Raw genomic sequence first — 22,388 nt, 5'->3', positions numbered from 1 at the left:
CAGTGTACACACACCACACTGTCCACGCCCAGTGTACACACACCGCACTGTCCACGCCCAGTGTACACACAGCACACACTCCACGCCCAGCGTACTCACACCGCACTCTCCACGCCCAGTGTACACACACCGCACTCTCCACGCCCAGTGTACACACACCGCACTCTCCACGCCCAGTGTACACACACCGCACTGTCCACGCCCAGTGTACACACACCGCACTGTCCACGCCCAGCGTACTCACACCGCACTCTCCACGCCCAGTGTACACACACCGCACTCTCCACGCCCAGTGTACACACACCGCACTGTCCACGCCCAGTGTACACACACCGCACTGTCCACGCCCAGTGTACACACACCGCACTGTCCACGCCCAGCGTACACACACCGCATTGTCCACGCCCAGTGTACACACACCGCACTGTCCACGCCCAGTGTACACACACCGCACTGTCCACGCCCAGTGTACACACACCGCACTGTCCACGCCCAGTGTACACACACCGCACTGTCCACGCCCAGTGTACACACACCGCACTGTCCACGCCCAGTGTACACACACCGCACTGTCCACGCCAAGTGTACACACAGCACACACTCCACGCCCAGTGTACACACACAGCACTCTCCACGCCCAGTGTACAGACACCGCACTGTCCACGCCCAGTGTACACACACCGCACTGTCCACGCCCAGTGTACACACACCGCACTGTCCACGCCCAGTGTACACACACCGCACTGTCCACGCCCAGTGTACACACACCGCACTGTCCACGCCCAGTGTACACACACCGCACTGTCCACGCCCAGTGTACACACACCGCACTGTCCACGCCCAGTGTACACACACCGCACTGTCCACGCCCAGTGTACACACACCATACTGCCATCGCCCAGTGTACACACACAGCACTCTCCACGCCCAGTGTACACACACCGCACTCTCCACGCCCAGCGTACTCACACCGCACTGTCCACGCCCAGTGTACACACACCGCACTGTCCACGCCCAGTGTACACACACCGCACTGTCCACGCCCAGTGTACACACACCGCACTGTCCACGCCCAGTGTACACACACCGCACTGTCCACGCCCAGTGTACACACACCGCACTGTCCACGCCCAGTGTACACACACCGCACCGTCCACGCCCAGTGTACACACTGCACACTGCCATCGCCCAGCGTACTCACACCGCACTCTCCACGCCCAGTGTACACACACCGCACTCTCCACGCCCAGCGTACTCACACCGCACTGTCCACGCCCAGTGTACACACACCGCACTGTCCACGCCCAGTGTACACACACCGCACTGTCCACGCCCAGTGTACTCACACCGCACTGTCCACGCCCAGTGTACACACACCGCACTGTCCACGCCCAGTGTACACACACCGCACTCTCCACGCCCAGTGTACACACACCGCACTGTCCACGCCCAGTGTACACACACCGCACTGTCCACGCCCAGTGTACACACACCGCACTGTCCACGCCCAGTGTACACACACCGCACTGTCCACGCCCAGTGTACACACACCGCACTGTCCACGCCCAGTGTACACACACCGCACTGTCCACGCCCAGTGTACACACACCGCACTGTCCACGCCCAGTGTACACACACCGCACTGTCCACGCCCAGTGTACACACACCGCACTCTCCACGCCCAGCGTACACACACCGCACTGTCCACGCCCAGTGTACACACACCGCACTGTCCACGCCCAGTGTACACACACCGCACTGTCCACGCCAAGTGTACACACAGCACACACTCCACGCCCAGTGTACACACACCGCACTCTCCACGCCCAGTTTACACACACCGCACTGTCCACGCCCAGTGTACACACACCGCACTGTCCACGCCCAGTGTACACACACCGCACTGTCCACGCCCAGTGTACACACACCGCACTCTCCACGCCCAGTGTACACACACCGCACTCTCCACGCCCAGTGTACACACTGCACACTGCCATCGCCCAGCGTACTCACACCGCACTCTCCACGCCAAGTGTACACACACAGCACTCTCCACGCCCAGTGTACACACACCGCACTCTCCACGTCCAGTGTACACACTGCACACTGCCATCGCCCAGCGTACTCACACCGCACTCTCCACGCCCAGTGTACACACACCGCACCGTCCACGCCCAGTGTACACACACCGCACTGTCCACGCCCAGCGTACTCACACCACACTGTCCACGCCCAGTATACACACACCGCACTGTCCACACCCAGTGTACACACAGCACACGCTCCACGCCCAGTGTACACACACCGCACTCTCCACGCCCAGTGTACACACACCGCACTCTCCACGCCCAGCGTACAGACACCGCACTGTTATGGGCCAGGGTTTATTATGGAGTTCACTTGTCCGATAACATTTTGTTGAATTTGGCAGGTTGAGCACAAGAGGTGTTATTCAACAATCTTCCCCGACACTTTCATCAAAATAAGCTTTATTCTAAGAACTTAATTAACTTTTATATAAACACACAGCAAGAATTTTTACCAATTAAAAACATAAAGATACCCCACAGCTACAGTAATCTATGTATAACACCTAATGAATCCCTCATTAACTGTTCCAATTCGAAAATAAAATCCCAGAAACCAAAACACCTTTTCAAGGGCGTGGCCCAGCACTCTGCATTCTCACTTGAAGAAGACTGGCTTCCCCTGAGATTCTCTCCCCGTCTCACCAGTAGATTTAAGCTCTTTTGGAAAGCAAACTATATTTTTTAAGTTACTAAAGCAATATAATATAATATAAATATAATATATAATATAATATAAAGCAATATAATAGCTATAATCAATGTTTTCTTTCCTGGAATAACTCTAAAATTAAATTAGAAAGACCAGGACAAAACACTTCCTTCTCCCTGAGTTTGCAGCAGTCAAATCCGAAAACAAAAGTAAAAACAGCTCACAGAGCCACAGCCCAGCTCCACGCACACAATGTCATCACAATTCCATAAGTTTTAGAATACTCATGGACAAAGTGGGCCTCACGGTAGCATGGTGGTTAGCATCAATGCTTCACAGCTCCAGGGTCCCAGGTTCGATTCCCGGCTGGGTCACTGTCTGTGTGGAGTCTGCACGTCCTCCCCGTGTGTGCGTGGGTTTCCTCCGGGTGCTCCGGTTTCCTCCCACAGTCCAAAGATGTGCGGGTTAGGTGGATTGGCCATGCTAAATTGCCCGTAGTGTAAGGTTAATGGGGGGATTGTTGGGTTACGGGTATACGGGTTACGTGGGTTTAAGTGGGGTGATCATTGTTCGGCACAACATCGAGGGCCGAAGGGCCTGTTCTGTGCTGTACTATTCTATGTTCTATGTTCTATGTAAAGACAAGAGTGGTCAGAAAGGAAGAGTGCTAAATTGGGGAAAGGCCAAGTGTAACAAAATTCGGCAGGAGCTAGGGAATGTGGATTTGGAGCAACTGTTTAAGGGTAAATCCACATTTGAAATGTGGGAGTCTTTTAAGGAAAGGTTGATTAGAGTGCAGGACAGACATGTCCCTGTGAAAATGTGGCATAGAAATGGCAAGATTAGGGAACCATGGATGACGGGTGGAATTGTGAGACTAGCTAAGGTGAAAAAGGAATCATACATAAGATCTATGCGACTTAAAACTGAAGAAGCTTTGGAGGAATATCGGGAAAGTAGGACAAATCTCAAACGCGCAGTAAAGAAGGCTAAAAGGGGTCATGAAATATCTTTGGCTAACAGGGTTAAGGAAAATCCCAAAGTCTTTTATTCGTATATAATGAGCAAGAGGGTAACTAGAGAAAGGATTGGCCCACTCAAAGACAAAAGAGGGAATTTATGCGTGGAGTCAGAGGAAATGGGTGAGATTCTTAATGAGTACTTTGCATCGGTATTCACCAAGGAGAGGGACATGACGGATGTTGAAGTTAGGGATGGATGTTTAAATACTCTAGGTCAAGTCGGCATAAGGAAGGGGGACGTTTTGGGTATTCTAAAAGGCATTAAGGTGGACAAGTCCCCAGGTCCAGATGGGATCTATCCCAGGTTACTGAGGGAAGCGAGGGACGAAATAGCTGGGGCCTGAACAGATATCTTTGCAGCATCCTTGAGCACGGGTGAGGTCTCGGAGGACTGGAGAATTGCTAATGTTGTCCCTTTGTTTAAGAAGGATAGCAGGGATAATCCAGGAATTATCGACTTGTGAGCTTGACATCAGTGGTAGGCAAACTGTTGGAGAAGATACTGAGGGATAGGATCTATTCACATTTGGAAGAAAATAGACTTATCAGTGATAGGCAGCATGGTTTTGTGCAGGGAAGGTCATGTCTTACAAACCTAATAGAATTCTTTGAGGAAGTGACAAAGTTAATTGAAGAGGGAAGGGCTGTAGATGTCATATACATGGACGTAGACGTAGACCATGTAAGGCGTTTGATAAAGTTCCCCATGGCAGGTTGATGGAAAAAGTGAAGTCGCATGGGGTTCAGGGTGTACTGGCTAGATGGATAAAGAACTGGCTGGGAAACAGGAGACACAGAGTAGTGGTGGAAGGGAGTGTCTCAAAATGGAGAAAGGCGACTAGTGGTGTTCCAAAGGGATCCGTGCTTGGACCACTGTTGTTTGTGATATACATAAATGATCTGGACATAGGTGGTCTGACTAGCAAGTTTGCAGATGATACTAAGATTGGTGGAATTGCAGATAGCGAGGGGGACTGTCAGAGAATACAGCAAAATATAGGTGGATTGGAGAGTTGGGCAGAGAAATGGCAGATGGAGTTCAATCCAGGCAAATGCAAGGTGATGCATTTTGGAAGATCCAATTCAAGAGTGGACTATACGGTCAATGGAAATGTCCTGGGGAAAATTGATGTACAAAGAGATCTGGGAGTTCAGGTCCACTACACCCTGAAGGTGGCAACGCAGGTCGATAGAGTGGTCAAGAAGGCATACAGCATGCTTGTCGTCATCGGGCGGGGTATTGAGTAGAAGAGTCGGCAGGTCATGTTACAGTTGTATAGGACTTCGGTTAGGCCACATTTGGAATACTGCATGCAGTTCTGGTCGCCACATTACCAGAAGGATGTGGATGCTTTAGAGAGGGTACAGAGGAGGTTCACCAGGATGTTGCCTGGTATGGAGGGTGCTAGCTATAAAGAAAGGTTGAGTAGATTAGGATTGTTTTCGTTGGAAAGACGGAGGTTGAGGGGGGACCTGATTGAGGTATACAAAATTATGAGAGGTATGGACAGGGTGGATAGCAACAAGCTTTTTCCAAGAGTGGGGGTGTCAATTACAAGGGGTCACGATTTCAAGGTGAGAGGGGGAAAGTTTAAGGGAGATGTGCGTGGATAGTTTTTTTTTTTTTTTTACAGAGGGTGGTGGGTGCCTGGAATGCTTTGCCAGCGGAGGTGGTAGAGGCGGGCACGATAGCATCATTTAAGAGACATCTAGGCAGGTATATGAACGGGCGGGGAACAGAGAGAAGTAGGTACTTGGAAAATAGGCGACAGGTTTGGATAAAGGATCTGGATCAGCACAGGCTGGGAGGGCCGAAGGGCCTGTTCCTGTGCTGGAATTTTCTTTGTCCTTTATTCTTAGAAGGCATCACACTCCCACCTGCGACCCAGCCATATCATTACCCAAGAAAGACTGTATTCCTCTCCAACCTCACCTTATATAATGGAACACCTCTCTTCTCACCCTGAATTCCACATATTACCACCTTTTCTGGCAATATTCCTCCCAAACTACATAGCTCCTCATCGCTTACTGGGCTGGTTTAGCTCAGTGGGCTAGACAGCTGGTTTGTAATGCAGAACAAGACCAGCAGCGCAGGTTCAATTCCCGTACCAGCTTACGAACAGGTGCCAGAATGTGGTGACTAGGGGCTTTTCACAATAACTTCATACTTGTGACAATAAAGAGATTATTATTATTATTAAAGATTGACTTGCTCCCGTATATCTTAAAATTCTGACTTCTTTACCGACTCCTCCTGGTACACGAGTAAACTTTACCCACACAATTAAATTCTTTAAAGAGATCTGGCACCTTCTGATCAATCACATCTCGATCAGGCTGTACAATCTTTTACAAAGAGTCATCGGATTCGAAACGTTAGCTTTTTTCTCTCCCTGCAGATGCTGCCAGACTTGCTGAGATTTTCCAGCATTTTCTCTTTTGTTTCTTTTGCATCTTCTTCGCTTCAATTGGGCTTTCCTTCACCACTTTAACAAATCCCACTGTCTTATCCTGTTTTACCACGTCAGTCTTCCCAGTGCTTTTCTTCAACCACTAACACTGACTTTACATGGCCTAGTTTATTACAGTGAAAACATTTGAAACTTTTCATGTCTCTTCACCCTCCTGGATTTCTTTTTTAATCTGAGGTACACTTTCCTTATTATCTCCCATCAGATCACCTTTACCTTTACCACTTGAGTATTTCTCTTTTCCCCAGTTTCTGAAAACCAGTTTCAGGCTGAAACTGATGTTGGAAAGCGCACTTTGGTTTATGAACTAATTCATAATCATCTGCCATTTCTGCTGCTAATCTTGCAGTTTTAACTGTCTGTTCTTCCACATGAGTTCTCACTTCATCAGGAATTGAATGTACCTCCTCTGATAGTGATGCAAATACTTAATTAGCCCTACCTACCAACTTTGTTTGATAGCCCAGTGGCCATTTCATTTGTTTAGCCACCTGCTCAAATGAAATGGAAAAAGCTTCTAAGCCTTTGCATCAAACCTTGGCAATGCTTGGACATATTTAAATAGATCCCCACCAAGCCTTTAACGATGACGCTCTTGCTCATTTTCCTCATCACTATCCTCATACTGTACGTTTCTCTTTACCTCCGCCAATTTTAACTGAGCAGTTTCTGAAGTTCAAAGTCTCTCTCTTTTTATTTTTCCTTTCTTTTTATTTTTCCGTCTGTACCTCCCTTTCTCTCGCATTTTGTTCTGCTAGGACTATTCTTTCTTTTTCCCTCATTTTGAATTCAAGCTGCTTTAATTCTTTTTCATGTTCAAGTTGCTTGATCTGTAATTGAATTCTTGCCATTTCCAATGATTCTGACCGTGTCTCGGGCAATTTTAATTGCTCAGCTACCACCGCAATTACCTTTTCTTTTCGTATTTTTTCAGGCAATATTAACTGCAATGTTTTGCCAAATCTAAAAGCCTTTTATTAGTCTACGCTTGTAAGGTACTGCATGTGACCTTCTCCACCCGCCAAAACATCTGAGCCTCTGAGAGAGCCATTGTCCACAACACACTCCCTGTTTCAACTTGAATACAATACCTGAAAAGCAAACACAAATATGCTACCCCTCACTGTCTAGAAGTTCATTTAGCCAACCCAATCATGAAAGATAGACTTTTATCCCACGAGCCCCCAATTTTGTTATGGGCCAGGGTTTATCATTCGAATGTGTATTATGGAGTTCACCTGAACTATAATTTTTTGTGTTGAATTTGGATAGAGTGAGCACAAGAGCCTATTCTTCAGGTGTTATTCAACAATCTTCCCAGACACTTTTATATAAACACACAGCAAGATTTTTTTCAATTACAAACTTAAAGATACCACTTAGCTGCAGTAATCTATGTATAACACCTAATGAATTCCCCCTTAACTGTTCCAATTCAATACAAAATCCCATAAACCAAAAACCCCTTTTCAAGGGTGGCCCAGCACACTGTATTCTCATTTGAATAAGACTGGCTTTCCCCGAGATTCTGACTTGAACTTGAACATGAAAAAGAATTGGGTTTAAGGTGCGAGGGGCAAGGTTTGGAGGAGATGTACGAGGCAAGTTTTTTTTTCTACAGAGGGTAGTGGGTGCCTGGAACTCGCTGCTGGAGGAGGTGGAGGAAGCAGGGACGATAGTGACATTTGAGGGGCATCTTGACAAATACATGAATAGGGTGGGAATAGAGGGAGACGGACCAAGGAAGTGTAGAAGATTTTAGTTTAGTCGGGCAGCATGGTCGGCGCAGGCCTGGAGGGCCGAAGGGCCTGTTCTGTGCTGTACTTTTCTTTGTTCTTTGTCTCACCAGCAGGTTTAAGCCCTTTCGCAAAGCAAACTATATTTTTTATGTTATTAAAGCAGGCAGCTATAATGAATGTTTTCTTTCCTGGAATAACTCCAAAATGAAAATAGAAAGACCGGGACAAAACACTTCTTTCTTCCCGAGTTCATAGCAGTCAAGTCTGAAAGCAAAAGTAAAGACAGCTCACAGAGCCACAGCCCAGCTCCACCCACACAATGACATCACTGAAGCCATGTGATAAGACAAAAACTTTTCTTAGAGACAGTCCCATGACAGCACAGCCCAAGCCATCGTACACACACCGCACTGTCCACGCCCTGCGTACTCACCGCGCACTGTTCACCTCCAGCAGCCACAAACCGCCGTGCTTATGCCCAGCGTACACACACCATACTGCCATTGGCCATACCCCGCATTGTCCATGCCCAGCAAACACACCCCGCACTGCCATCGCCCAGCATACACTCCCCGCACTGCCATCACCTGGCGTACACACCCCGCATTGCCATCGCTCAGCATACACACCCCGCACTGCCATCGCCCAGCGTACACACCCCGCATTGCCCATGCCCAGTCGACACTTATGGGCCAGGGTTTAGAGAACCCCAAAGTGTATCATGGAGTTCACCTGACCCACGACTTTTAATGGATTGTGGTTATGGGGAGCACACGGCCTACTCTGCAGGTGTGGTGCAGCAGAAATGTAAAAGTAATTTTTAAAGCAAAACAATGTTTATTCTATGAACTCAGTTAACCTTTTTAAAACATATTGAACATCTTAGCAACCATCAATTCAAACACAACCCCCCAAAGAATACAACATTCTCAGTAATACTTAAACTTTCCTTTTAACATCCATAAGACAAAAAAATATTTTTACAGAAGCACATTAGGTTTAAATTCACTACTGAGACCAGTTATCACTCTGAATTCACCAAATGATCAAGAGATAGTCTTTAGATTGCAGAGAGAACATTACACCTTCTTTGGCTGGCTTCAGCTCCAACACTAAAACAAAACCAAAAAACACAGACACTCCCAAAGCTTTTCCTCAAAGCGAAACTAAAAAGCAGAGCCAGAGCTCAACTCCACCCACACTCTGACATCACTGCAGTAACATGAGCAGCTCAACATTTCGTAAAGCGATATTCACCACAGATATTTTATAAACACCCATTTCTTAAAAGGTACCCCCACGTGACAACACACAACAAACTGTCCACGCCCAGTATACACACACCGCACCATCCACGCCCAGTATACACACACCGCACCGTCCACGCCCAGTATACACACACCGCACCGTCCACGCCCAGTATACACACACCGCACTGTCCACGCCCAGCATACACACACCGCACCGTCCACGCCCAGCATGCACACACCGCACCGTCCATGCCCAGCATACACACACCGCACCGTCCACGCCCAGCATACACACACCGCACCGTCCACGCCCAGCATACACACACCGCACCGTCCACGCCCAGCATACACACACCGCACCGTCCATGCCCAGCATACACACACCGCACCGTCCACGCCCAGCATACACACACCGCACCGTTCACGCCCAGCATACACACACCGCACCGTCCACGCCCAGCATACACACACCGCACTGTCCACGCCCAGTATACACACACCGCACTGTCCATGCCCAGTATACACACACCGCACCGTCCACGCCCAGCATACACACACCGCACCGTCCACGCCCAGCATACACACACCGCACTGTCCACGCCCAGTATACACACACCGCACCGTCCACGCCCAGCATACACACACCGCACTGTCCACGCCCAGTATACACACACCGCACTGTCAACGCCCAGTATACACACACCGCACCGTCCACGCCCAGCATACACACACCGCACTGTCCACGCCCAGCATACACACACCGCACTGTCCACGCCCAGTGTACACACACCGCACCGTCCACGCCCAGCATACACACACCGCACCGTCCACGCCCAGCATACACACACCGCACTGTCCACGCCCAGCATACACACACCGCACTGTCCACGCCCAGTGTACACACACCGCACCGTCCACGCCCAGTGTACACACACCGCACTGTCCACGCCCAGTGTACACACACCGCACCGTCCACGCCCAGTGTACTCACACCGCACTGTCCACGCCCAGCATACATACATGGCACTGCCAACACCCAGCGTATATACACCGCACTGCTCACGCCCTTCGTACACACATGCCACTGTCCATGACCAGCATACACACACCGCACTGCCCACGCCCCGCGTACACACATGGCACTGTCCATGACCAGCATACACATATACACTACCCATGCCCAGCATACACACACCGCACTGCCCACGCCCCGCGTACACACATGGCACTGTCCATGACCAGCATACACATATACACTACCCATGCCCAGCATACACACACCGCACTGCCCACGCCCAGAGTACACACAGCCATCTTCAGTGGACACACACTGCACAATCCATAGAAATGGCACACACACCACACTGTTCATGTCCAGCGTACATACACCGCACTGTCCAAGCACAGCGTACACATATCACACTGCCATCTCCCAGCATATACACACCGCACCATCCACACCCAGTGTACACACACCGCACCGTCCACGCCCAGTGTACACACACCGCACTGTCCAAGCACAGCGTACACATACCACACTGCCATCTCCCAGCATATACACACCGCACCGTCCACGCCCAGTGTACACACACCGCACCGTCCACGCCCAGTGTACACACACCGCACTCTCCACGCCCAGTGTACACACACCGCACTCTCCACGCCCAGTATACACACACCGCACCGTCCACGCCCAGCATACACACACCGCACTGTCCACGCCCAGTGTACACACACCGCACTGTCCACGCCCAGTGTACACACACCGCACGCTCAACGCCCAGTGTACACACACCGCACTCTCCACGCCCAGTGTACACACACCGCACTCTCCACGCCCAGCGTACACACACCGCACCGTCCACGCCCAGTGTACACACACCGCACTGTCCACGCCCAGTGTACACACACCGCACTCTCCACGCCCAGTGTACACACACCGCACTCTCCACGCCCAGTGTACACACACCGCACCGTCCACGCCCAGTGTACACACACCGCACTCTCCACGCCCAGTGTACACACACCGCACTCTCCACGCCCAGTGTACACACACCGCACTGTCCACGCCCAGTGTACACACACCGCACTGTCCACGCCCAGTGTACACACACCGCACTGTCCACGCCCAGTGTACACACACCGCACTGTCCACGCCCAGTGTACACACACCGCACTGTCCACGCCCAGCGTACACACACCGCACTCTCCACGCCCAGTGTACACACACCGCACTGTCCACGCCCAGTGTACACACACCGCACTGTCCACGCCCAGTGTACACACACCGCACTGTCCACGCCCAGTGTACACACACCGCACTGTCCACGCCCAGTGTACACACACCGCACTGTCCACGCCCAGTGTACACACACCGCACTCTCCACGCCCAGCATACTCACACCGCACTCTCCACGCCCAGCGTACACACACCGCACTCTCCACGCCCAGTGTACACACACCGCACTGTCCACGCCCAGTGTACACACACCGCACTGTCCACGCCAAGTGTACACACAGCACACACTCCACGCCCAGTGTACACACACCGCACTCTCCACGCCCAGTTTACACACACCGCACTGTCCACGCCCAGTGTACACACACCGCACTCTCCACGCCCAGTGTACACACACCGCACTCTCCACGCCCAGTGTACACACACCGCACTCTCCACGCCCAGTGTACACACTGCACACTGCCATCGCCCAGCGTACTCACACCGCACTCTCCACGCCCAGTGTACACACACAGCACTCTCCACGCCCAGTGTACACACACCGCACTCTCCACGCCCAGTGTACACACTGCACACTGCCATCGCCCAGCGTACTCACACCGCACTCTCCACGCCCAGTGTACACACACCGCACCGTCCACGCCCAGTGTACACACACCGCACTGTCCACGCCCAGCGTACTCACACCACACTGTCCACGCCCAGTATACACACACCGCACTGTCCACACCCAGTGTACACACAGCACACGCTCCACGCCCAGTGTACACACACCGCACTCTCCACGCCCAGTGTACACACACCGCACTCTCCACGCCCAGCGTACAGACACCGCACTGTTATGGGCCAGGGTTTATTATGGAGTTCACTTGTCCGATAACATTTTGTTGAATTTGGCAGGTTGAGCACAAGAGGTGTTATTCAACAATCTTCCCCGACACTTTCATCAAAATAAGCTTTATTCTAAGAACTTAATTAACTTTTATATAAACACACAGCAAGAATTTTTACCAATTAAAAACATAAAGATACCCCACAGCTACAGTAATCTATGTATAACACCTAATGAATCCCTCATTAACTGTTCCAATTCGAAAATAAAATCCCAGAAACCAAAACACCTTTTCAAGGGCGTGGCCCAGCACTCTGCATTCTCACTTGAAGAAGACTGGCTTCCCCTGAGATTCTCTCCCCGTCTCACCAGTAGATTTAAGCTCTTTTGGAAAGCAAACTATATTTTTTAAGTTACTAAAGCAATATAATATAATATAAATATAATATATAATATAATATAAAGCAATATAATAGCTATAATCAATGTTTTCTTTCCTGGAATAACTCTAAAATTAAATTAGAAAGACCAGGACAAAACACTTCCTTCTCCCTGAGTTTGCAGCAGTCAAATCCGAAAACAAAAGTAAAAACAGCTCACAGAGCCACAGCCCAGCTCCACGCACACAATGTCATCACAATTCCATAAGTTTTAGAATACTCATGGACAAAGTGGGCCTCACGGTAGCATGGTGGTTAGCATCAATGCTTCACAGCTCCAGGGTCCCAGGTTCGATTCCCGGCTGGGTCACTGTCTGTGTGGAGTCTGCACGTCCTCCCCGTGTGTGCGTGGGTTTCCTCCGGGTGCTCCGGTTTCCTCCCACAGTCCAAAGATGTGCGGGTTAGGTGGATTGGCCATGCTAAATTGCCCGTAGTGTAAGGTTAATGGGGGGATTGTTGGGTTACGGGTATACGGGTTACGTGGGTTTAAGTGGGGTGATCATTGTTCGGCACAACATCGAGGGCCGAAGGGCCTGTTCTGTGCTGTACTATTCTATGTTCTATGTTCTATGTAAAGACAAGAGTGGTCAGAAAGGAAGAGTGCTAAATTGGGGAAAGGCCAAGTGTAACAAAATTCGGCAGGAGCTAGGGAATGTGGATTTGGAGCAACTGTTTAAGGGTAAATCCACATTTGAAATGTGGGAGTCTTTTAAGGAAAGGTTGATTAGAGTGCAGGACAGACATGTCCCTGTGAAAATGTGGCATAGAAATGGCAAGATTAGGGAACCATGGATGACGGGTGGAATTGTGAGACTAGCTAAGGTGAAAAAGGAATCATACATAAGATCTATGCGACTTAAAACTGAAGAAGCTTTGGAGGAATATCGGGAAAGTAGGACAAATCTCAAACGCGCAGTAAAGAAGGCTAAAAGGGGTCATGAAATATCTTTGGCTAACAGGGTTAAGGAAAATCCCAAAGTCTTTTATTCGTATATAATGAGCAAGAGGGTAACTAGAGAAAGGATTGGCCCACTCAAAGACAAAAGAGGGAATTTATGCGTGGAGTCAGAGGAAATGGGTGAGATTCTTAATGAGTACTTTGCATCGGTATTCACCAAGGAGAGGGACATGACGGATGTTGAAGTTAGGGATGGATGTTTAAATACTCTAGGTCAAGTCGGCATAAGGAAGGGGGACGTTTTGGGTATTCTAAAAGGCATTAAGGTGGACAAGTCCCCAGGTCCAGATGGGATCTATCCCAGGTTACTGAGGGAAGCGAGGGACGAAATAGCTGGGGCCTGAACAGATATCTTTGCAGCATCCTTGAGCACGGGTGAGGTCTCGGAGGACTGGAGAATTGCTAATGTTGTCCCTTTGTTTAAGAAGGATAGCAGGGATAATCCAGGAATTATCGACTTGTGAGCTTGACATCAGTGGTAGGCAAACTGTTGGAGAAGATACTGAGGGATAGGATCTATTCACATTTGGAAGAAAATAGACTTATCAGTGATAGGCAGCATGGTTTTGTGCAGGGAAGGTCATGTCTTACAAACCTAATAGAATTCTTTGAGGAAGTGACAAAGTTAATTGAAGAGGGAAGGGCTGTAGATGTCATATACATGGACGTAGACGTAGACCATGTAAGGCGTTTGATAAAGTTCCCCATGGCAGGTTGATGGAAAAAGTGAAGTCGCATGGGGTTCAGGGTGTACTGGCTAGATGGATAAAGAACTGGCTGGGAAACAGGAGACACAGAGTAGTGGTGGAAGGGAGTGTCTCAAAATGGAGAAAGGCGACTAGTGGTGTTCCAAAGGGATCCGTGCTTGGACCACTGTTGTTTGTGATATACATAAATGATCTGGACATAGGTGGTCTGACTAGCAAGTTTGCAGATGATACTAAGATTGGTGGAATTGCAGATAGCGAGGGGGACTGTCAGAGAATACAGCAAAATATAGGTGGATTGGAGAGTTGGGCAGAGAAATGGCAGATGGAGTTCAATCCAGGCAAATGCAAGGTGATGCATTTTGGAAGATCCAATTCAAGAGTGGACTATACGGTCAATGGAAATGTCCTGGGGAAAATTGATGTACAGAGAGATCTGGGAGTTCAGGTCCACTACACCCTGAAGGTGGCAACGCAGGTTGATAGAGTGGTCAAGAAGGCATACAGCATGCTTGTCGTCATCGGGCGGGGTATTGAGTAGAAGAGTCGGCAGGTCATGTTACAGTTGTATAGGACTTCGGTTAGGCCACATTTGGAATACTGCATGCAGTTCTGGTCGCCACATTACCAGAAGGATGTGGATGCTTTAGAGAGGGTGCAGAGGAGGTTCACCAGGATATTGCCTGGTATGGAGGGTGCAAGCTATGAAGAAAGGTTGAGTAGATTAGGATTGTTTTCGTTGGAAAGACGGAGGTTGAGGGGGGACCTGATTGAGGTATACAAAATTATGAGAGGTATGGACAGGGTGGATAGCAACAAGCTTTTTCCAAGAGTGGGGGTGTCAATTACAAGGGGTCACGATTTCAAGGTGAGAGGGGGAAAGTTTAAGGGAGATGTGCGTGGAAAGTTTTTTTTTTTTTTTTACAGAGGGTGGTGGGTGCCTGGAATGCTTTGCCAGCGGAGGTGGTAGAGGCGGGCACGATAGCATCATTTAAGAGACATCTAGGCAGGTATATGAACGGGCGGGGAACAGAGAGAAGTAGGTACTTGGAAAATAGGCGACAGGTTTGGATAAAGGATCTGGATCAGCACAGGCTGGGAGGGCCGAAGGGCCTGTTCCTGTGCTGGAATTTTCTTTGTCCTTTATTCTTAGAAGGCATCACACTCCCACCTGCGACCCAGCCATATCATTACCCAAGAAAGACTGTATTCCTCTCCAACCTCACCTTATATAATGGAACACCTCTCTTCTCACCCTGAATTCCACATATTACCACCTTTTCTGGCAATATTCCTCCCAAACTACATAGCTCCTCATCGCTTACTGGGCTGGTTTAGCTCAGTGGGCTAGACAGCTGGTTTGTAATGCAGAACAAGACCAGCAGCGCAGGTTCAATTCCCGTACCAGCTTACGAACAGGTGCCAGAATGTGGTGACTAGGGGCTTTTCACAATAACTTCATACTTGTGACAATAAAGAGATTATTATTATTATTAAAGATTGACTTGCTCCCGTATATCTTAAAATTCTGACTTCTTTACCGACTCCTCCTGGTACACGAGTAAACTTTACCCACACAATTAAATTCTTTAAAGAGATCTGGCACCTTCTGATCAATCACATCTCGATCAGGCTGTACAATCTTTTACAAAGAGTCATCGGATTCGAAACGTTAGCTTTTTTCTCTCCCTGCAGATGCTGCCAGACTTGCTGAGATTTTCCAGCATTTTCTCTTTTGTTTCTTTTGCATCTTCTTCGCTTCAATTGGGCTTTCCTTCACCACTTTAACAAATCCCACTGTCTTATCCTGTTTTACCACGTCAGTCTTCCCAGTGCTTTTCTTCAACCACTAACACTGACTTTACATGGCCTAGTTTATTACAGTGAAAACATTTGAAACTTTTCATGTCTCTTCACCCTCCTGGATTTCTTTTTTAATCTGAGGTACACTTTCCTTATTATCTCCCATCAGATCACCTTTACCTTTACCACTTGAGTATTTCTCTTTTCCCCAGTTTCTGAAAACCAGTTTCAGGCTGAAACTGATGTTGGAAAGCGCACTTTGGTTTATGAACTAATTCATAATCATCTGCCATTTCTGCTGCTAATCTTGCAGTTTTAACTGTCTGTTCTTCCACATGAGTTCTCACTTCATCAGGAATTGAATGTACCTCCTCTGATAGTGATGCAAATACTTAATTAGCCCTACCTACCAACTTTGTTTGATAGCCCAGTGGCCATTTCATTTGTTTAGCCACCTGCTCAAATGAAATGGAAAAAGCTTCTAAGCCTTTGCATCAAACCTTGGCAATGCTTGGACATATTTAAATAGATCCCCACCAAGCCTTTAACGATGACGCTCTTGCTCATTTTCCTCATCACTATCCTCATACTGTACGTTTCTCTTTACCTCCGCCAATTTTAACTGAGCAGTTTCTGAAGTTCAAAGTCTCTCTCTTTTTATTTTTCCTTTCTTTTTATTTTTCCGTCTGTACCTCCCTTTCTCTCGCATTTTGTTCTGCTAGGACTATTCTTTCTTTTTCCCTCATTTTGAATTCAAGCTGCTTTAATTCTTTTTCATGTTCAAGTTGCTTGATCTGTAATTGAATTCTTGCCATTTCCAATGATTCTGACCGTGTCTCGGGCAATTTTAATTGCTCAGCTACCACCGCAATTACCTTTTCTTTTCGTATTTTTTCAGGCAATATTAACTGCAATGTTTTGCCAAATCTAAAAGCCTTTTATTAGTCTACGCTTGTAAGGTACTGCATGTGACCTTCTCCACCCGCCAAAACATCTGAGCCTCTGAGAGAGCCATTGTCCACAACACACTCCCTGTTTCAACTTGAATACAATACCTGAAAAGCAAACACAAATATGCTACCCCTCACTGTCTAGAAGTTCATTTAGCCAACCCAATCATGAAAGATAGACTTTTATCCCACGAGCCCCCAATTTTGTTATGGGCCAGGGTTTATCATTCGAATGTGTATTATGGAGTTCACCTGAACTATAATTTTTTGTGTTGAATTTGGATAGAGTGAGCACAAGAGCCTATTCTTCAGGTGTTATTCAACAATCTTCCCAGACACTTTTATATAAACACACAGCAAGATTTTTTTCAATTACAAACTTAAAGATACCACTTAGCTGCAGTAATCTATGTATAACACCTAATGAATTCCCCCTTAACTGTTCCAATTCAATACAAAATCCCATAAACCAAAAACCCCTTTTCAAGGGTGGCCCAGCACACTGTATTCTCATTTGAATAAGACTGGCTTTCCCCGAGATTCTGACTTGAACTTGAACATGAAAAAGAATTGGGTTTAAGGTGCGAGGGGCAAGGTTTGGAGGAGATGTACGAGGCAAGTTTTTTTTTCTACAGAGGGTAGTGGGTGCCTGGAACTCGCTGCTGGAGGAGGTGGAGGAAGCAGGGACGATAGTGACATTTGAGGGGCATCTTGACAAATACATGAATAGGGTGGGAATAGAGGGAGACGGACCAAGGAAGTGTAGAAGATTTTAGTTTAGTCGGGCAGCATGGTCGGCGCAGGCCTGGAGGGCCGAAGGGCCTGTTCCTGTGCTGTACTTTTCTTTGTTCTTTGTCTCACCAGCAGGTTTAAGCCCTTTCGCAAAGCAAACTATATTTTTTATGTTATTAAAGCAGGCAGCTATAATGAATGTTTTCTTTCCTGGAATAACTCCAAAATGAAAATAGAAAGACCGGGACAAAACACTTCTTTCTTCCCGAGTTCATAGCAGTCAAGTCTGAAAGCAAAAGTAAAGACAGCTCACAGAGCCACAGCCCAGCTCCACCCACACAATGACATCACTGAAGCCATGTGATAAGACAAAAACTTTTCTTAGAGACAGTCCCATGACAGCACAGCCCAAGCCATCGTACACACACCGCACTGTCCACGCCCTGCGTACTCACCGCGCACTGTTCACCTCCAGCAGCCACAAACCGCCGTGCTTATGCCCAGCGTACACACACCATACTGCCATTGGCCATACCCCGCATTGTCCATGCCCAGCAAACACACCCCGCACTGCCATCGCCCAGCATACACTCCCCGCACTGCCATCACCTGGCGTACACACCCCGCATTGCCATCGCTCAGCATACACACCCCGCACTGCCATCGCCCAGCGTACACACCCCGCATTGCCCATGCCCAGTCGACACTTATGGGCCAGGGTTTAGAGAACCCCAAAGTGTATCATGGAGTTCACCTGACCCACGACTTTTAATGGATTGTGGTTATGGGGAGCACACGGCCTACTCTGCAGGTGTGGTGCAGCAGAAATGTAAAAGTAATTTTTAAAGCAAAACAATGTTTATTCTATGAACTCAGTTAACCTTTTTAAAACATATTGAACATCTTAGCAACCATCAATTCAAACACAACCCCCCAAAGAATACAACATTCTCAGTAATACTTAAACTTTCCTTTTAACATCCATAAGACAAAAAAATATTTTTACAGAAGCACATTAGGTTTAAATTCACTACTGAGACCAGTTATCACTCTGAATTCACCAAATGATCAAGAGATAGTCTTTAGATTGCAGAGAGAACATTACACCTTCTTTGGCTGGCTTCAGCTCCAACACTAAAACAAAACCAAAAAACACAGACACTCCCAAAGCTTTTCCTCAAAGCGAAACTAAAAAGCAGAGCCAGAGCTCAACTCCACCCACACTCTGACATCACTGCAGTAACATGAGCAGCTCAACATTTCGTAAAGCGATATTCACCACAGATATTTTATAAACACCCATTTCTTAAAAGGTACCCCCACGTGACAACACACAACAAACTGTCCACGCCCAGTATACACACACCGCACCATCCACGCCCAGTATACACACACCGCACCGTCCACGCCCAGTATACACACACCGCACCGTCCACGCCCAGTATACACACACCGCACTGTCCACGCCCAGCATACACACACCGCACCGTCCACGCCCAGCATACACACACCGCACCGTCCATGCCCAGCATACACACACCGCACCGTCCACGCCCAGCATACACACACCGTACCGTCCACGCCCAGCATACACACACCGCACCGTCCACGCCCAGCATACACACACCGCACCGTCCACGCCCAGTGTACTCACACCGCACTGTCCACGCCCAGCATACATACATGGCACTGCCAACACCCAGCGTATATACACCGCACTGCTCACGCCCTTCGTACACACATGCCACTGTCCATGACCAGCATACACACACCGCACTGCCCACGCCCCGCGTACACACATGGCACTGTCCATGACCAGCATACACATATACACTACCCATGCCCAGCATACACACACCGCACTGCCCACGCCCCGCGTACACACATGGCACTGTCCATGACCAGCATACACATATACACTACCCATGCCCAGCATACACACACCGCACTGCCCACGCCCAGAGTACACACAGCCATCTTCAGTGGACACACACTGCACAATCCATAGAAATGGCACACACACCACACTCTTCATGTCCAGCGTACATACACCGCACTGTCCAAGCACAGCGTACACATATCACACTGCCATCTCCCAGCATATACACACCGCACCATCCACACCCAGTGTACACACACCGCACCGTCCACGCCCAGTGTACACACACCGCACTGTCCAAGCACAGCGTACACATACCACACTGCCATCTCCCAGCATATACACACCGCACCGTCCACGCCCAGTGTACACACACCGCACCGTCCACGCCCAGTGTACACACACCGCACTCTCCACGCCCAGTGTACACACACCGCACTCTCCACGCCCAGTGTACACACACCGCACTGTCCACGCCCAGTGTACACACACCGCACTCTCCACGCCCAGTGTACACACACCGCACTCTCCACGCCCAGTGTACACACCGCACTGTCCATGCCCAGCATACACATACCGCACAGCAATCGCACAGAGTATACACACCACACTGTCCATGGCCCAGCTTGCACACACGCAGTGTTCACGCCCAGCGTGCGCGCACTGCATTGCCATTGCTCAGCATAGTCACCCACTGTCCACACCCAGGGTACACACACCACACTGTCCACGCTTAAAGCATACACACCGCACTGCAATCGCGCAGCGTATACACGGCACTATCCACGCCCAGCGTGCACACACGCAGTGTCCATGCGCCCACTGGTTTAACACAGGGCTAAAGAACTGGCTTTTGAAGCAGACCAAGCAGGCCAGCAGCACGGTTCAATTCCCGTACCAGCCTCCCCGGACAGGCACCAGAATGTGGCGATTAGGGGCTTTTCACAGTAACTTGATTTGAAGCCTACTCGTGACAATAAGCGATTTTCATTTCATTTCGTTTTCAGCGTAGACAACACACTGCCCACACCCATTATACACACAATGTACTGTCGACGCACAGCACACACACACCGCATGGACCATGCCAAATGTCCACGCACCGCACTGTCCCATGTCAGAGTATACACACCACTGTAGTATTCATGCTGCTTCACTCACTTACCCTGGTCGTCCAGGAGCAGGTTTTCCGGCTTCATGTCTCTGCAAAACAAAGCTCTGTCAGTGGCAGCACAATGCATGGTGCAGAGGGCAGGGTGCGACGTGCCCACTGCAGAGGTCAGAGGGCAGGGTGCGATGTGCCCAGTGCAGAGGTCAGAGGGAAGGGTGCGACATGCAGAGGGCAGAGGGAAGGGTGCAACGTGCCCAGTGCAGAGGGCAGAGGGCAGGGTGCGACATGCAGAGGGCAGAGGGAAGGGTGCAACGTGCCCAGTGCAGAGGGCAGAGGGCAGGGTGCGACATGCCGAGAGCAGAGGGAAGGGTGCGACGTGCCCAGTGCAGAGGGCAGGGTGCGACATGCCGAGGGCAGAGGGCAGAGTGCGACATGCCGAGAGCAGAGGGAAGGGTGCGACGTGCCCAGTGCAGAGGTCAGAGGGAAGGGTGCGACATGCAGAGGGCAGAGGGAAGGGTGCGACGTGCCCAGTGCAGAGGGCAGGGTGCGACATGCCGAGGGCAGAGGGCAGAGTGCGACATGCCGAGGGCAGAGGGAAGGGTGCGATGTGCCCAGTGCAGAGGTCAGAGGGAAGGGTGCGACATGCAGAGGGCAGAGGGAAGGGTGCGACGTGCCCAGTGCAGAGGGCAGGGTGCGACATGCCGAGGGCAGAGGGAAGGGTGCGACGTGCCCAGTGCAGAGGGCAGGGTGCGACATGCCGAGGGCAGAGGGAAGGGTGCGATGTGCCTGGTGCCGAGGTCAGAGGGCAGGGTGCGACATGCCGAGGGCAGAGGGCAGGGTGCGACATGCCGAGGGCAGAGGGCGACGTGCCGAGGGCAGAGGGCAGAGTGCAACATGCCGAGGGCAGAGGGAAGGGTGCGATGTGCCTAGTGCCGAGGTCAGAGGGCAGGGTGCGACATGCCGAGGGCAGAGGGCAGGGTGTGACATGCCGAGGGCAGAGGGCGACGTGCCGAGGGCAGAGGGCAGAGTGCGACGTGCCAAGGGCAGGGTGCGACATGCCGAGGGCAGAGGGCAGGGTGCGAAATGCCGAGGGCAGGGTGCGACATGCCGAGGGCAGAGGGCAGGGTGCGACGTGCCCAGTGCAGAGGGCAGGGTGCGACGTGCCCAGTGCAGAGGGCAGAGGGAAGGGTGCGACGTGCCAAGGGCAGAGGGCAGAGGGAAGGGTGCGACGTGCCGAGGTCAGAGGGCAGAGGGAAGGGTGCGACGTGCCGAGGGCAGAGGGCAGGGTGCGACGTGCCCAGTGCAGAGGGCAGAGGGAAGGGTGCAACGTGCCCAGTGCAGAGGGCAGAGGGCAGGGTGCGACATGCCGAGGGCAGAGGGAAGGGTGCGACGTGCCCAGTGCAGAGGGCAGAGGGCAGGGTGCGACATGCCGAGGGCAGAGGGCAGGGTGCGACATGCCGAGGGCAGAGGGCGACGTGCCGAGGGCAGAGGGCAGAGTGCGATGTGCCAAGGG

The 22,388-nt window shown here is 50.1% G+C and overlaps 1 protein-coding gene across 5 annotated transcripts in view; it reads right to left on the bottom strand.

Annotated features, from left to right (window-relative positions):
* grk6 (G protein-coupled receptor kinase 6) overlaps positions 1-22,388 on the bottom strand; it is a 159,450-nt gene that overhangs the window by 63,083 nt on the left and 73,979 nt on the right. For all 5 annotated transcript variants that reach the window (XM_038795214.1, XM_038795216.1, XM_038795213.1 and 2 more), the window contains exon 9: positions 20,930-20,967. In XM_038795214.1, the coding sequence (XP_038651142.1) occupies positions 20,930-20,967 (38 nt within the window). The remainder of the gene's footprint in view (positions 1-20,929; positions 20,968-22,388) is intronic.

Source organism: Scyliorhinus canicula, chromosome 4 (assembly GCF_902713615.1).
Source record: "Scyliorhinus canicula chromosome 4, sScyCan1.1, whole genome shotgun sequence".
Taxonomy (NCBI): Eukaryota; Metazoa; Chordata; class Chondrichthyes; order Carcharhiniformes; family Scyliorhinidae; genus Scyliorhinus; species Scyliorhinus canicula.
The sequence above is the reverse complement of the archived record's forward strand: the minus strand, read 5'-3'. Positions and strand labels throughout refer to the sequence as shown.